Source organism: Nycticebus coucang, chromosome 1, assembly GCF_027406575.1.
Source record: "Nycticebus coucang isolate mNycCou1 chromosome 1, mNycCou1.pri, whole genome shotgun sequence".
Classification (NCBI taxonomy): domain Eukaryota; kingdom Metazoa; phylum Chordata; class Mammalia; order Primates; family Lorisidae; genus Nycticebus; species Nycticebus coucang.
The window spans coordinates 19,600,440-19,619,205 of NC_069780.1; the positions used below are offsets into that span (position 1 = coordinate 19,600,440).

Consider the following 18,766-nt stretch of genomic DNA (forward strand, 5'->3'; position numbering starts at 1 on the left):
TAAAGTATAGATATATTACCTTGTATTTGCTCTTCAAGCATTTGAGGCACTCAGTAAAGATGCAATGAAAGAATATGTAAATGGAATTTTTAGAAAACTCTATGTATTTTTTAAGTTTGCATGAATCAGTTTTGGAGAGGTAGAGATCGAATTGTAGGGTTTTGAGTGACAAGGGATTTAGTTTTTTACTATTCAAGAGACACAAACCATTGACTTCTTTTTGTATATGTGCATATCAGGCAAAGAGGGAATATATACAAATTAATACTTTAATGAGAGTAATATTGGGATAGTGCGTAGAGAAATTAAAAATTAGAGTTGAGGAACTGGAATGGTTGCTGACAAAAAGGTGACAGGGACGCCGACTAGGAGAAAATGACATACATTTCATAACTGGGATGTTGAATTCCAGTAAGATACAAAGACGACTGAGGGTTAGAAATAATGACCTTTCCCAGATTTCTTTTTTTTAAATCCTGGAGTTCCAGATATTTTAATTGTCATATTGTTTTGGCCATTTTTATGTTCATCACCTACCAGCTACCCTCATTGTAATCATGGTGTTTTGTTAAAGAGAATGTTGCTCTCATTGGAATTAAGACTATCTGATAAAGCGTATTTAAGTGTTGGTTTATTAACAGTGACACCAGCTGATGTAGTCAGGTTTTGAATCAAGGACATGGTGTCTATGACATTGGTTCCATTTGTTACAAAAATAGAATCCCCAAAGACATAATTTTTGTTTTTCTTCTCTAGAGGACAAGAAACTGTAAAGTTTTAGATCAATAGCAGTCATTAAATTTTAATTTTGAATTACGTTTTCTAATTGTGTAAGATATTTACACTGCCCAGTTTCCTATTTTTATTATATAATAATACAATTGTATTTAACTTATTCCTGTTCATAGATTAAAATGGAAATATTTAAAATTTGTATGAATTCAGATATTGGTTTTAAAGTGATATAAAATGTATGAATCCATATAAGTCTTAATTTTTGGAAATATTCCTGTATAACTTTAGGTTTTAGTATTTTAATATGTGCTACTTGGAATAACTCATAGAATCATCTATCTTTTATCAATGCAAGTGGAAGAATTATTAACTATGGCCATAGCTTTCAGAATCTTATTTTGCTTAATAGTCACATTTAAACACAAAAATATGCAACAATTAAAACTAATATTCTCCTTTGCACACATTTAAAATGACAAAATATTATTTTAATGAATAACATAAAATCTCCATTCATATTTGTGACATCTATGTGTTTTTGGACTTGTAGTGGGAAGTTTTCTGAGAAAGGATTGATAGAATTAAGACACATTTTTGAAAATATTTACTAAAAATGTATTTTTTATACAAAACTATAATGTAAATTAATAATTAGCAAAGAGCAAGTGAAAATACTTTGTGGCTGCATTGCTGAAAGTTGAAGGTAATTCTATCCTGAGGATTGAGTATGTTTTTTAGACTCAATCTGGAAATCAAAACCAAATAATTCCCTTCAGAGCAATAATTATATAAATACTGCCGCATTATTGCTTTTTCCAAAAAACAGCAGTGAAATCATGTTATTAAAAATATGTACACTGTTTACAGAGTGTGCCAAAAATGTACACATATTTTAAGGAAGGAAAAAGCTTTATTTATATTTGTAATGCTCAAATCACATTTGACTTCTGCAGTTACCAAAGGTGCTCAGCGTGGTTTGTATTTATCTTTTTCATCGGTATATAGTGAATATTACGGTTTTAACACAGTTTTTCCTTTCTTCAAATGTGTATACATTTTTTGCAACCCTCTGTGTATTATTTTCTCTTCTCTAGTGCATTAGTAAGTGTGTGCAGCTCAGTCTTTTAAAACTACATGCGTCCAGTCTATTCTTGGGCCCAATCTTTGATGATGTCACTTTGATAATCTTGTCACAGATACAGCTCTCATTTTATTGCGATTTATAATTTATCTTTCTGGGATAATATTCACTTAAAGATCCTTACCAACTTAGTTGACTGTATCTTATTTCCCCAAGTATAAATGCAGATATAATTCACTGTAAGGCAAGTTTCAGAATGTATTTTTAAACTGACACATGGAAATTTGACTAAGGATTTGCTACAGTAACTTACCACACCATTATTTTTAATTAAAAAAAGTAGTATTTCTTTTGAGTCAATCTACAGAAACTTCTATGGTCAGAAAAGTAGAGAAGGAAATGTGTATATTAGCAGTCCCTGATCGTAAGATAGGACGGCTAGAAGGTTGTACACTACACTGAAATTGTGTTATTAATTTCAATAATTTAGTCTTAACTTTTAGATTTGGTAATAATCAGAGCACTTACACCACACCAATTAAATATTACATAAACAACTAACTAAAGCCAAGAACATCTTGTCAAATCTGCCTTTTATCTTAAGCCCGTTTGGATAGTCCTTTGACTAATATATAACAGCATAGAAATATAATTAACAATTTCTTCATAATGCCATAATTAATAACTGTTCTAATAATTTAATCATCTCTTTCATTGAATTTTCTTTTATAAACAATATTTCTGTGTAGTGACATGTCTTAGCTTCTTTTGCTTTCAAGTATGTATTTTGCAGTAAAAAGATAAATGAGGCTATGAGCTCTTTTAGAACAGGCTTTGTGGAATGCTTACATCTTAATGGAGTGATCAGAGATATTTTTCTCAACTTTGTAGCTTCAAAACTTCAATTTTATTAATTCAGCCAATAGGAACCAGGCTCTGAAAAATTGATTCACACTAACCAAACACATTAGACTGACTTATAAATGATAATACTTACCTTATTTATAGAAGAGATTAGTATTTCCTACTAGAATACAGTCACATATGAGAGCTATAAGGGAAGAAACTGCCTGTTAGATTCATTGTTATATCCCTAGAGTTTAGAAAATTAATTTTTAATTACTTCACTAATAATTATTTAGTTTATTCTTAATGGCTCTTAATATCAAGTCATTTGGGAGGTTGCATAAGTAATCAGTATTACCAGAAGATTTTTTTAAATGAGTGTTTAGAGAATACTTAGTAGTATTTGTGTTTGGTTTAATATGCAATCCACTAGTCTTATGACTTTAGTTAATACTTAGCATTTCCTTACAGTAAACAGTCACCAGTCACCTCTTCTCAAAATATCCGCATTAAGTCTACATACCAATAAATTGAAATATGTATTAAACACAATTTTGATGACCTTTAAATATTGATTTAAATTTCATACAAGCAAATTCTTCTCAATGTATAATTAAAACACCGACTCTAACATATCAATATTTCTTAAATGCTTTACTACTTTAATTTTTTTCTTAAACGTAGTGTGCTTTTTAATGATTCTATAACACTTTAATTTTTAATTCATGAACAATTGTATGGATTTATGATAAACAATATGATGTTTTGATTCATGTATGGTCTGTGAAATGCTATAATCAAAATCCTACCAATTTTATAGGATGAGACATTAGGTCTGCTAAGTTATCACTCCATTTAATTACATATCTATCACTTCACATACTTACTTTTTTTTGGGGGGTTGGGAAAACATTTTACTCTCTTAGTAATTTTCAAGTATACATCATTATTAACAATCTTCACCCTAGTACACAATAGGTCTCCATAACTTATTTATCCTGTTTAAATAAAACTCTGTACCCTTTGACCAATATCTCCCCATTCCACACGAACCTATCCTCTGGTGACCACCATTCTACCTTCTGCTTGTTATGAGTTCAGCTTTCTTCTATTTCCATATATAAGCTCCATCAGTCAGTATTTGCCTCTGCATTTGGCTTACTTCATTGAACATGATGCCCTCCATGTTCATCTATATCAGAAATGACAGTTTTTTTTCTTTCAGCCACTTTAAACAAAGGAAATTGTATATTACAATGATGCCAAACCAAGTCAGTAGGCTTACCCTGAAACTGGTTACAAATGTGCTCCTACTAAGCATTTATTTTTATCTTTTTACTTGTTTTTACACATTGCAGATGTGGAATGTGTATTTGCCTGGGATTTTAGAAATGTCTGAATCTGGTTTTGCACTTTCTTAGCATTTAATAACCCTGTTAGACCTATAATAAAAAGATAGTCATGTCTTAAATTGGAAACTTCTGGATTGTTGACAGGTGATTTTTTTTTTTGGGGGGGGGTCCTGGCCTTTTCTACACATTCAGAGACAATTCAAACCCAAGATACTGGCCATAGGTTGGACTTAATTTTTACAGTTAAATTCTGAATGTTAAATTCCCTGATACCTTTTTTTTTTTTAAGTTCATGCCTAGCTTTTAATTTTGTGCAATATTGGAATCCTCTCAGAAAATGGTTTTCTTTTTAAGTCACGATTACTTGTGTTACATAATATTTTCCATGCTATTATGTTATATACACCTGGTATGTGAATGTTATTAAAAACTCATAGATTCTCCTTGTTATTTCTTTACCATGTAGGAATATCTAAAGGTTTTATTTACCGGGAGATGAGAAAATATTTCTGCTTTGTTATCACTTCCCCTCTATATTCTGCTAATTTGACAAATGTCTGGGAAACACAGTTGAGCCTTCTTAGAGTGGGGTTTGTCACTAACTACTGGTTTTGCTTTTCCTCCAGGATGTTTTGAATAATTTGGGGTCTTGTGAACTGGATGAAGATGATTTAATGCTTGATCTAGAATTTTTAGAGGAACAGAATCTTCATCCTTCTGGTAAGTGTTGAGTAAATGCACATTTCATACAACTCTGATCTTAGTCAATCAGATTTCTTTCTTTTTTTTTGAGACAGAGTCTCACTATGTTGCCCTCTGTAGAGTGAAGTGGCATCACAGCTCACAGCAACCTCCAACTGCTGGACTTAAGCATTTCCTTCCCTCAGCCTCCCAAGTAGCTGCAACTACAGGTGCCTGCCACAATGCCTGGCTATATTTTTGTTGTTGTTGCAGTTGTCATCATTGTTTAGCAGGTTCAGGCCTGGTTCAAACCCGCTAGTCTTGATGCATGTGGCTGGCACCCTAACCACTGAGCAATGGGTGCCAAGCCAGTCAATGAGCTTTCATCGATAAGCTGAATACTGTTTAGGCAACCTGCCGTCTTTTCAGTCTTTATAGTCTCTTTTGTGAGGAACATGGCAGTTACCATGGATACATGATTCTGGGGTTTTCTTAAGTGATTTTAAAGTCTATTATGAAAGATAATTATAAATAATAAAAACTATAATCTTTCAAGAATCAAAATGAAGAAGTATCTTTTCAAAGAAGGAAATACTCTAATTGAATACTTACTAATTAAAAAGTTAATATTTCCTTTTTATGGTAGAAAACAATGATTAAAATCTCATTATTCATTTATTTTATATAACCGAATGGAAGTTTTGTAGATCTAGATTTACTGTTCCAAACTTAGCCACTTCAGTAGTAACTACATAGGTTAATGTTGATATAATAACATTGATCCCAAAATTAATTATTAGCAATAGCAGCCCACATAAACACATATATGTACTTATATATGAGATAAGTAAATTTATGATCAGTGAATTAATAAGAGAACTCATGTATATCTGTAATAGTTCAAATTTATATTAGAAGATAAACTTTTCATATCTCCAAATTCCAAAATAACTCTCTTTGAAGTACCTTGCAGGAATTATTTGTTCATTCAAATTTAAATATTTGACACCAAAGGTGACCTTTTACACTTAGATTTTTGTTGCTGAAAAAATGACTTTAACATAGTCATTTTTAAGTAGAAACAACATTGATCTAGACCTACTGCATACATTTAAGAAAGTAAGCCTCTTAGATTTTAGTGTTCTTATTTTTAATTTATGCAAGTTAAACATAATTTCTACAATTATTTTCAGCTTTCACATTTTATGATGAATTTTTGTTTTCGTAGAATGTTTATGTCACATATAATACATTAACAATTGTCAGGAGAAAACAATATTTATATATTCTTATACTTTTAGTTTAATTTCTAGTAAGAAATTGCTTTTAAAAATATTTAATTGAATACTGATTTAGGATAAAAATTTCTAAGGACAACTCATCTTGCAGTTGCTTTGACAGTATCCTTTTAAAATGTAGGTTTTTCTCACTTTTATGTAGAAAGATCCTACAATTTTCATTGTTCATGTCATTTATGTATATTTGTCTTACACATATGTACAAGCTGGGACTGTGAAAGGGTATATCCTTTGAAGATAACTTAATTTGCCAGTATCTAGAAAAAGTTATTTACCTTTAGATCCAACAGTCCAACTACTAGATAGCTAATCTCTGACAAAATACAAAAGTGTATGCTTGTACATAACTACTCATTGTACAATATTAGTAAAAACAAAGTATTGGAGACACCTTGAATATTCATCCGAAGGACACATTGACTGTACACTGGTGTATTCAGCAGTCATTAAAAGGAATGAGGAAGGTGTGCACAAATGTTGTGGTGTGACTGTAAGGGTGTATTGTTGATGGAAATCTTATAAAGATAAATTAGACTGGGAGTACCCAAACTTACTGGTCAGTGTCCTAACATCATTAAGTGTAATCAATAGGTATTTAGTTCCTCTTGATGTAACACTGAGCGAAAGACACGGCGGCCGTACCAACAGAGCCCAGTCTGAAGTGTGCTTACTTCCTGCCCTCCCTCCAACCCCTTCCCGTAAGTGCTACGATCTACTCAAGCAGATTGAACTTTGATTTTATCAGCAATGGGACATGGGCAGAGAGAAAATTTCACGTGGTATGCCAGATTGCTATTAACCAAATAGAAATGTGGGCAATCAGGATAAGTGGTCAGGTTTCTTTAACAGATCAAATGACCTGATAAAAGGGGACTGGTGACAGTTGTGTATTAAAAGACGCAGATGCATTTGGCATCCTTGTTGGTATAATTATTTAAAAATCCCTAAAGGCTTTGTAATAAGTTGTTCCCATGTTAATCAGAGGAATTTTAATATTGACTGAGTTATTATAGAATTAGTTTATTTTCTTGGGTGTTGGAATGGTACTATTTGTTTAAAGGAAAGCTCTTCATAGGTATGTATGTTGTTGGAAAAATATGGTGTCTGGAATTTGCTGTACCAAAAAGTGTGGGAAAGACAATGGATGAAACAAATTCGACAAATTGTTGAAAATCATCAAAACTGGGGAATAGGTCATGAAGTGTAAGGTTCATGGACTAATTATAGTATCTATTTCTGGTATATTTTGATGATTTTCATAATAATATGTGAAACCACGTAATACAGTTTTAAAAACTACAGTTAATGTAGCATTCTGAGTTTTGGTGGTCAACCATGATGCAGAACAAAGTATGATTTAAAAATCTATAGACTTAACGCCAATGTATTTGCTTGGGGAAAACAATTAACTTCTTTTGTCTTGAATTTTTCTTTCATAAGGTAAGAAATGATAATATGTACTGCATTAGTTTATTTTAACAAAAAAATATTTAATAAATGCTATAAATCTCATGAGTTTATCTCAAGGTATAGGTCACTTGGTGAAAGCCTAACCTAAGGTACCTTATGAATCAACCAAGTTATACAAATTATTTATTAGGTGATGTTATTTGCATTTTTGAAGTGCAGTTTTGATAGATGAACTATTACTTAGAGTGATTTGAGTTTGTAAAATATTACTTAGTAAAATGTCTTTTGAAAACCTATTTCACTTCAGATGCCATATTATGTGGTTTTTAAAAAGCAGCAAGTATATGTTTATGAACATCAGCTGAGAACCCTCTGCTTGAATTGGTTTTATACATTTATTTTCTTTATTAAGAAACATAATTAAAAATATTCTGAGATTACAAGATCATTATTTATAATTGATATTGACAAAAAGCTCATTAATGTTAAATATTTTAAATGAAGATTTTAATAACAGTGATTTCCCAAGTCCAAAAACTAAAATAATGATATCATTAAATTCTGTGACTTATATTACTGGAAATCATTAACGCTTTTTAAAAAGATTTCTTAAGACAAAGCACATTAATTTTTGTCTGTAGCAGCTTAGTAAAGTAAATGTTTAGAGTAGTTTATGGTAAGGCTTAGTATAATGGACAAATGAAATTTAAAAAAGAACAACAAAAGTATTTTTGACTTGAAAATATTAAGCATACATTTGTAGTAATTGTTGTTCAAGAAATTTTTAAAAATTATTCAGTTTAACATGTAAATAATAGTGATTAGAGAATTTGTATTTATTTTTTTCATAATTAAGTTAGAGACTGCTCATATTTAGTGATTTAATATACAAAGAGTTTTTTTTTTTTTTTTGAGACAGGGTCTTACTATGTCGCCCTTGGTAGAGTACTGTGGTGTCAAAGCTCACACCAACCTCCAACTCTGGGGCTCAAGCAATCCTTTTGCCTCAGTTTTTTTTGTTTTTTTTTTTTTTTTTTTTTAGTAGAGACAGGGTCTTGCTTTTGGTCAGGCTGGTTTTGAACTTGTTAGCTCAAGCAATCCACCCTCCTTGGCCTTCCAGAGTGCTAGGGGTACAGGCACGAGCCACCATGCCCAGCCCAAATACACATTTTAATGGATAACAGAATGTACAATAAAGTTAGTACACAATATTTTTACCGGAGTTATGACAGTGAATCCAAATGTTATTTTGAGTGTCCTATTAGCATATGTGAAGAAAGAAATTAATCAGTTGCACAATTAAAAATAAATGCTGTCAATCAGTCAATGCATTTTTTTTTTTAAAAGGAATTTTTCTTACTAAAAACTATAATATATTTTCTCACTTTTTCAGAAGATTATGTTTCAACTCCATCCAGGTAAACATAAAAGATGTAAACTCTTCATCTTTTTATAGCTGAATAGTATTCCATGTTATATATACCACAGTTTGTTAATCCATTCACGGGTTGATGGGCGTTTGGGCTGCTTCCCTGACTTGGCTGCAGTAAACATTCTGGTACAAATATCTTTCTGGTGAAATGATTTTTATTCTTCTAGGTAGATACTAGTAATAGGATTAGGTGGTCAAATGTAAGGTCAACTTTTAGTTCTTTGAGAATTCTCCGTACTTCTTTCCATAAAGGTTGTATTAGTTTGCTATCCCACCAGCAGTATAGAAGCTTCCCTTCTCTCCACATCCATGCCAGCATCTTCTGTTCTGGGACTTTGTGATGTGGGCTAATCTTCCTGGAGTTAGGTGATATCTCAGAGTGATTTTTATTTGCATTTCACCTATTTCTATGTGGGCAAGAGACTTGAACGTAAACTTCTCTGAAGATGACAGACGAGTGACCAACAAACACAGGAAAAAAATGCTCATGGTCTTTAAGCATCAGACTATCTGATTTTTAAGTAATGTTACTCCCTAATGAATCTGCCAAAATTAACTGTTGGTAACATATAATTCTTAGGGAACTGAATAAGATTTTTTTTTTTTTTGCAAATGGATATTATCAAAAAGCTTTTTAAATATTATATCCTAAATAAGAATCTGGCTTTTGGTTCTGGAGCACTTAATCTTTAGCTATTCATTACATAATAAACTAGAACAAGGTCATGTTTCTATGTAGGATACTCATAGTATTATCTTCATCGTAGGAAAAGCTGCTGAGAAATATACAGCCAGGTAATGTGATGGTGGTGGACCCTAATTAATTTAATGAGTTAAAAGGAAAGAAGACTAAAGCACATATTGGTGGTGCCTGTTTGGAAAATATTCCTTAAAATACAGTTTCTTTAATTCTTACTTGGCTTCTGTGGTATTACTGGAAATAGGTTTTTTTTTTTTTTCTTTTTTTTGCAGTTTTTGGCAGGGGATGGGTTTGAACCCGCCACCTCTGGCATATGGGGCCGGTGCCCTACTCCTTTGAGCCACAGGCGCCACCCTACTGGAAATAGGTTTTATATAATCATTTATAATTAGTGTCTGGAGATCTAAGTTGATGGGAGTGGAATAGTAGATGCAGGGCCTGGGGTGGAGGAAATGAGGAGATGTGAGAGGATGAAAACGTTCAGTGATGAGATGAACATGAGTGGTGATGGATGTGTTCGTTAATTTCATCATGGTAATCACCGTGCAATACACATGTATATTAAATCATCACATTGTACACCTTGACCATATTCAATCTTTGTCAATTAACTTTTTTAAAATAAAAATGTTTAAAAAAATAAGGTGATAGAAGGAAAGCTGAATTCCTGTAATGAGCCACTCCGTAGTCCCATGTTATCTCAAGTTCATCCTCACAATAGCTCTCTAAGAGAAAGACTGTACCTTACAAATCCATTTAAAATAAACCATGCGTTAATAGTAGAACAGGCACTTTAAAAACAGACACATCTGAGTTACAGTTCCGGCTCTACCAAGTGATCTCTCTCAGCCCGTTTCCTCATTTGGAAAATAGCGTAATTATATCTCGAAATACCACCCTACCTCAGGGATGGCATCCTTGAGATGTGCACAGTTCCTTCATAGTCAGCTAGAAATGAGTGGGAGCCCCGTACAGGGTGGTCACTTCTGTAAATTTTAGTCAGTTTTAATTCCCTGTTAAAGACATCCTATCATTGGTTGTTTTCATACTCCTTAATTTCTGAAGGATTCATCACTACTATAGTTTTCTTTGTAAATGTGCTCTGTGACCTATATTATTAAAGTCATGTCAACCATTTTAAGTGATGATTCAATAGTACTAAATAGTCAAAAACTACATTTTTTGTGTGTTAAAACCAATTTATTTAAATACATGAAAACATTTTTTTCTGGATATTAATCTAACGTCCCAAACACCACAATATAGTTAAAATAGCACTTTCACTGAAAAATAATAAATTCCTAATTTAAAATACATTAAAATTTATTAGCCTAAATCATTAATGTTCAAAAGGAAAACAAGGCTGTTACTTTGCATTAACTTTGATCTTTACAATTTGCATATGAGTTATTTATTTGAAGATATATTTTATTTAGTTAGTAATCTTTGATAAAAAGGATGTGGTGATCATTAGTATGATAGAATTAAGGAATCATTTTTCTGTTATTACTTTGGATTTTAGATCCAAAAGCACTGAGGGCAATATTTCTTGGTATATGTCCAAATGCGAATGAGGAAGTAATGGTCCAATGATATCAATTAGGAATTAATTAGGTAGTTGCTAAATTATTTTGAGTTTGATGAAGAAGCAATATAAAATTTGTCAGTGAGTCAGGAACTCCTCCTGTGCCTATTAATTAACGAGGTAATTTTTGTTATTAATTTTTAATGGATAATAGCACAGCAGAGCTTAGATGAAACCCTAGTGGTTTTGCTAAAATGAATGGTAATGTACAAAGAATTGCAACAACACTCACACAGGGAAAATTATAAAACTCAACTGTAAGTATTTACAAGCTCTGATATGTGTGGGTCAGAAGAAATGTGTGTAAGTTATCTTCACTCAGATTGTATAAAGCTAAGAAGCATATGCCAATTAATTTTGGAAGGATAAAAATAGTGGTTAAAAATAAAGACTCTGGGCGGCGCCTGTGGCTCAGTCAGTAAGGCCCCGGCCCCATATACCGAGGGTGGCGGGTTCAAACCCGGCCCCAGCCAAAGTGCAACCAAAAAATAGCCGGGCGTTGTGGCGGGCGCCTGTAGTCCCAGCTGCTCGGGAGGCTGAGGCAAGAGAATCGCTTAAGCCCAGGAGTTGGAGGTTGCTGTGAGCTGTGTGAGGCCATGGCACTCTACGAGGGCCATAAAAGTGAGACTCTGTCTCTACAAAAAAAAAATAAATAAATAAAGACTCTGGAATTATATCTCAGCCATTAAGCAGGCTATGTAAACTGGAGCAAATTAGTTAAAATCTTGCAACTTTCCTTTCTTTATGTGATAGTGGGGATAAAGATGGTATCTACCTTAATAAGTTTGTTGAATGAATAATAAATGAAAGCTTAATAGAACAATCAGTCCTTCTCTGGCATATAATGTTTTTAGAACTATAATTAATACCATTTAAAAATTATATATGTAAAACACGATCCATCAAGAATCGATCCTGACAAGTTAAGTGACTTTTCTAATTTCTGCTAAAGATCTAAAAATTAATCATATTTTTAAGCATAAACATTCTCAAATTTTGCTAATGGAATGCCACAACACATGCGATTAATTTTGTATCACTTATTAATAAGCTTATACAATTATAGAATAAATAAAATAATAGAACAATAAATAACATCTATTGAGTCTAGTTACCGATTGAGGCAAATAACATCACTTTCTTAATTGAGAAAATTGCAGCTTTGACTGATGCAGTATTACAGACAGTGGATGCCCAGCTGCACTCAAAGTATCTCCAACTCTGAGGTTCTGTGATTAATCATTATGGTTCTCTTGACAAATAAAATTAATTCATATAAAGTTTAAAATTAAAGGCACACTGAAGATCTTGTTTCAAACCGATCTCCTTTTTCTATTAGCTTTTAAAATTATGGGCATCATTTAATATATGTTTACCTTTGACTCGATCTGAGAAGCTGAGATAAACTTAAATTTATTTACTGAAGCCTCTATGTTGTGCTTAGCACCGACCTAGGCACTTAGATGTTTCTGGTTTTTGTTTTCTTTTTAAGCTGTGGTTCATACACATTTTGGATTATCTAATTTAATCTTCATCGTAACTCTCTCAGGAAGCATGACTATACACTCTTTATGAATGACTAAATGGAAATTTGGAAAAGCATTGTTATTATCCTATGGTTACAGAGCTAGTAAGTGGGGGAACTCTGCTTTAAATTTACCTTTGTGACTCTGACACCTACTTACCGTTTGCAGTACACACAGCTCTCAACCAGAGCTGTTTAACAACCGGAAGGAGCAGTTATGATAGAGGTGCAAAATGTTCTCTTACAGTATTCTATTTTGATAACACTATAGGAAGGCTTCAGTTGTGACATTAGTTGTCACTTTGTATGTTTTATTTTTGTTTTAAAATGGTTTAGGGTACTTGCTATGAGCTTGGTTGCCATTAGATGGCAATCTTGTTCTGATAATAATAATAGTAATCTTACCAAGTTGTATTCAGCTTAATACACGTAGTTTACGAGGCATTTCAAATATGTTATCTCATCAAATTATTGCAGTAACATTCTCAAATAGGTGTTAATATAGCCAAAGTGCAGTGGAGGCAGCAAATATTCTGGTTGAAAAACTTACTCAGCCAGTATTAACCCTGATCTTAACATTTTAAATGATAGGTCTGTCTTTCTAGATCTTACTGCTTCTAATTTTGCATGCAATTCTAATCTGTTTTGTTATATATTTTCCAAGGCCACTGAATTATAGTAACATCTTAGAAGAGAAGACAGAGGTTACCTCGAGTAGACATACTGACGGTGGTGAGAAAAAAAAAAAAAAAAGGACTATTAGCCTGGAAGCAAAGGACAGGCAAAAAGCTTTGAGAAGGAGAGAGAATAAAAGAAGCTAAAATTCTGTAACCAGCAAAAAAAAAAAAGCTTTGAGAAGGAGAGAAAGTCACACAGCAGAACAGTGTGGGGTCATTGTATGTAGGAACAAATATCTTTATTCAGAGCAGCAGGGGTTGAGGCATTACCGTACTGGAATGTCTTACTCCACTGCTTTTTAAAAATTACTGTTAGAGCTCTGAATCATCAAGAAAGTATATTCTGCATACTGTGGCCAGACGGGAAGCTACATAATTCACTTTGGAAATAGATCTAAGCTTTTATTTACTCTTTAATGTATTAAATGGAAAAAAAAAAACAACTCACTCCTTAGTTCTTCATAAACTTTATCCAGGAAGTATCATTTTATAAGGATTCCACATTGCAAAAATTTGAATATGCACATAATGGTACTTTCAACCTTTTTTAAATGCACCTTTTATATTTTTCCCATGCAACTTCCCCAAGTCTTCCAGATGACTATCAGACTAACGATGACCTTGTCAGAGAGTTTGCTAACATGTCACCCTTATTCGTAGTCCACTGATGAGCCTAGGAATCAGATTTCATAAACATGAGACCATATTATGAGTGACATATATCTTAAGGGTAGATATTTCAACATTTTAATGATTTTTATTTATTGCTTTTGCTTGATCAATTCACTAATTGATTAATTCATTAATTTGATAGTTTGTTTTCGGTTTCCATTTTTAAAATATGAAACTCATTATTTAAAATTGTAACATTTACCTGGGTGCATTCTTTTCAGCAATCCATTCATTCTAGGTAAATGGTGTGCTTAAATGACAGAGCAATGTCCTAACTGGAAGAGAATTTCAGAAGTAGGAGCCCTTCTTGCTCTGCTCTCCATGAATATTCAGTTGTTTTTTTTTAGAGACAGAGTCTCACTTTATGGCCCTCGGTAGAGTGCCGTGGCCTCACACAGCTCACAGCAACCTCCAACTCCTGGGCTTAAGCGATTCTCTTGCCTCAGCCTCCCGAGTAGCTGGGACTACAGGCGCCCGCCACAACACCCGGCTATTTTTTGGTTGCAGTTCGGCCGGGGCCGGGTTTGAACCCACCACCCTCGGTATATGGGGCCGGGGCCTTACCGACTGAGCCACAGGCGCCGCCCGTTTTAAACGGCTTCGTCCAGGTCACAAGTTAGTTTGCAGCAGAGAGGTGCCTCTTAAGTAGGAAGTTGACTACCTACGTGTAGTAAGCATGATGGCAATTAATTTTATTTGCTCTGATAGTTGCCAACAGAGTAAATCATTTGCATTTGTTGATTTAAAACTACCTCTATTTGGCTTCTCAGACTGCCGTATTTCAAGAGGATTGCTTCAGGTTCAAGCTTTTAGATTGGAGACTTTTCAAAATCTAATCAACAATAGCTGAAAAATGTTTATGCATTCTGACCTGATTTAATATTCCATGACAATAATTTTAATGAAGTCATAGTATTTACTCATAACTTGCTATTGTCTTGTTTCCTACAGTCATAAACTCTCTTGTGCTGTGTAAAAGGGCAGTCAGTGGCCCAAATTCATTAGACGATATAGTCAAAATAAAATATTTCCTTCATTCAGCATGGTTTTCCCAGAGCAATTAGAAAGAAAATATGTGTCTCACTATAAAATTTCATGGCCTCTTACAATTATGTGGTGACATCTCCATACAAGTGCTTGAATAATGCCTGCAACATCAGCTGTCCCTATCAAAAGGAACAAGTAATAAAGAAATGAAACACTTGTCTTTATTCTAAGGTATAGAATATTTATGTATTTAAAAATTTTATGTATTTTCTTTTCACCAACAAGAAAAATAACCGCTGACATGAAACATTATTTTCTATGGTGCCTGTGGCAGAAAAGAGAGAAATAATAATGGACATTCATACAATTCCAACAAATTGAATTATAATCGTACATACTAAAAACAATTGTAGACTTTCTATTTCTTGGACTATAAAGTTTTAATAGCATAATTTTATCAGGTTCTGTGATAGCATCTGCTCCTCTATCTTATTAACCAAAATTTGTAAATCAAATTCCTAAAAGTTTATGGAAAGATTGAGAATCTTTTACTCCAAGCAGGACCCCCTTTTCTATAATCATATATTGGCATGTTCTCTAATGACTTAAATAAGGCCAATTCTTGTCTGGATAGTGGAATGTTAGTAGCTCTGAAGCTAGGATATGAGTCTCAAATGTTGGAGCCCCAACCTTTTGATGAGACTATGTTTTTGGTTCATTGCTTCTTGAGATGAGAGAAAAACACCACCTTGACTGAACTCTAGTACTCTTCTAGAGGGGAAAGAACAAAGCAGGATTTACTGAGAATTTGAGTGTGATTTAAATCATATCTTTCTATTTGGCTACTCGATAAGGATTATGATACAATAACTTAGGGTTGTAGGGTTACTGGAGAAAGCAAGCCAAGGCTTTAACATGAAGGATTTAATGATTTCTAGGGCACGACCCCTCTGTTGAGGTTTTCTGGGGCTTTGGTGGAAGTCCTGTGATGAAATACAAAGTTATTTGGAATAGTTAAGGTATGTCAAAAAGAGAGGGCTATGTCAATTAATGAGATGAAAATGTGTCAAATATTCTATGAACCAAGTGTATGGTGCCCCATGATCATATTGATGTACACAGCTATGATTTAATAATAATAAAAAAAAAGACAATGAAATAGTAAAGTAATGTTAAAACAGATGGTCAGATGTTTGTGTGTTGGTGGGTTTGGGCCTGAAAAATCAACCATTTTTAGCTAGGAGCATGAACAATTCAGGTATTCACTGCTGCTTGAGGTGTAACAATCATGTATCAAATTTGGGTGTGTGGTTATCTCAAATATCCATAAAAGTCAGGTTTTCCTCTTGAACATCCTTTCCTTGGGTGGATCACTTCATGGGCAGCAGCTCTGTGACATCATTTTAAGGCTCTGGAGCTCACGCCTCTGAGCACAAGAGGAAGGACTGTGACCAGGGTTTGTGTCCACATTGCCAGTAGTCAAAAGAACCCATATTATAGAATGGAATCCATTTCAATCCTATTCTGAAGAATGCACAGGGCCAGGTACGGAGTCAAATTACCAAATTTCCTAACAATTTTCTGATACTTTTGGTTTTAGGCAGGATGCTTTGGGTAAGACCACAGAAGCACCTCTGGCCTATGTCTCAAACGAATATTCTGTAAAAGTTTAGATGGAAAGAAATCTATTCTGAACTAAAATATTTCAAAACTTTTTCTCAAGTACAATGTACTTTCCACACCCTTAAAATTACAGGGATATTATCTGAGTGATAAGCTAAATCTGCTTCTCATTGTAAATTTGTCCATATTTGAAGATGATGATTGGGAAATTCTCTTTTATTTTCTCCTTGTGAGATTCTGTCTGCTTTTTAAACATAATTCATATGTACTTAAAGATCTAGACATTTTTCTGATATTTTGGCACCAATAGTAACTCGAATGTAGAGCATTCATAGATCATAAAATTATTAAAACATAGATGTATTACTTGGGGAAAATGTTGAAATGTCCTAATGAAAATGATCATAGGGTTTATCGTTCATTTTACCATATGATTTTGGTAACATATTTCAGTGATTTGACCACTTACATTATTTTACATTTTAATATTTCTGATTCTGATGTGTTCATGGAGAAGGTATTTTAACACCAATTGGCAGAACGTTTCTTTCTTGAAGAGGTACATATCATGCCTGTCCTGTGAGCAATACAGTCTTAGCTCTAAAAAGATGTATTAGATAAGAAATAAGGAATCTGAGATGTCTATGGGATGAAACATTAATTTGTGTAGCTTTGCCTTTACATCCCTTTCATTTACGTTATTGAAGGTACCCTTCGTTTCTGACGAGACAGCCTTCATAGAATCATGTTTACTATTATGTCCTATTTTCAAAGGTTAACTATGTATTATCTTTAATAAAGTACTGACTATATGTACATGAATTACATAGCATTTTTATTGTGTTTTTGCCTATAACTTCATTTACATGTTCCATTTATGTCTTACCCCTTTCACTATGATCTTCATTTTCCTCGCCTATGAAAGGCAATACCCTTGGGAGAAGTTTCTGATACCAAGAATTACATTATTTTTTCATATTCTAAATTTTTATACTTCTGTAAAACTAGGGGAAGGCAATGCCAACCTTAATTATAATTATTGTCTCCAAGTAAAATCCTTTCTCCTGATGTACATACCTATATGTATTAACAGCTTGCTAGAAATTTCATCTGATGTCAGTGAGGTGCATCGGTTTCATAGATCCAATGTTAGCCTCATTCCTCCTGCCCATAACTTTGTTTTTGCCTCGTGTATTTTGGTGAAGACTAAAGAATTAGAAACCAGGTGTTACTAGCTTTAAGAGACTCTACTTTTTAGCTATTCTTCATCCATACACTTCTCCCTACCATTCCTTTTTCAGCTTTTATTGGGGCCACCCTCCTTTTCCCCTGATTAACTCTGTGTGCTCCAGTTGGTATTTTCAGGCCCTTGCTCTGGCTCCAGCGTCCATCAACGCCGTCTTTGTTTTTCTCCCAGTGCCATCCTTGGTACAGAACTCAGAGCCCCTCTCAGTTTTTCATCTCCAAGTCTACCTCACAAAATATTTCTACTAAATAAAAATTTCACAAATATCCTTGATTTCATTTTGTATGTTGGCCTGTTGGGAGTGTCGGGGCAGAGTCACCTGGTGCTAGAGGAGCGTAGCAGTTGAAAATGTACAGAAATGAGAAGGAATATGGAGTATTCAAGACTTACATTTTGCTCTTTCATAGGACTTTCCCCAGTTTCTCTCCTATAGTCACATTCTTTTCTAAATTATAGACAGTTTGTCTTCTTCTTCTTTTTTTTTTTTTTTTAATTCAGACAGAGTACATTTGTAGTCTCCTCTCAGGGCTAGGTGTAGACTGACTCATAAACCCAAAGGCACAGTCTCTGTACTCAAAAATGGTTTGGCAAAGTGTATTCTCCAGAAAGGCAAGGCTTCCCAGAGGACCCTCATAACAGCTGCTGCAGTAATGATCTAGTGCCTTTTCCCCCACATACGCTTGCTCCGTGTTTTATCTCTAATTTGACCTCCCCTAATCCATTCTCCATATTGCCCACAAGTGCTAACGCATCACCTGATCTTTTCACTGACCTATATAAAAGTCAATACGCCATCACCTTCACTATAAAATTCCATTTTCATTAGCATGGCTACAAACATCTCAAGCTTCAACATTCATCACTTTTCCTGCATACTAAACTTTATTTTCAGCAAATATTTTTTGAAGGTTTTCTA

The 18,766-nt window shown here is 33.6% G+C and overlaps 1 protein-coding gene across 3 annotated transcripts in view; it reads left to right on the forward strand.

Moving 5' to 3' along the window:
- Positions 1 to 18,766, forward strand: part of CCSER1 (coiled-coil serine rich protein 1) — a 702,132-nt gene that overhangs the window by 242,226 nt on the left and 441,140 nt on the right. For all 3 annotated transcript variants that reach the window (XM_053607732.1, XM_053607875.1, XM_053607808.1), the window contains exon 4: positions 4,641 to 4,734. In XM_053607732.1, the coding sequence (XP_053463707.1) occupies positions 4,641 to 4,734 (94 nt within the window). The remainder of the gene's footprint in view (positions 1 to 4,640; positions 4,735 to 18,766) is intronic.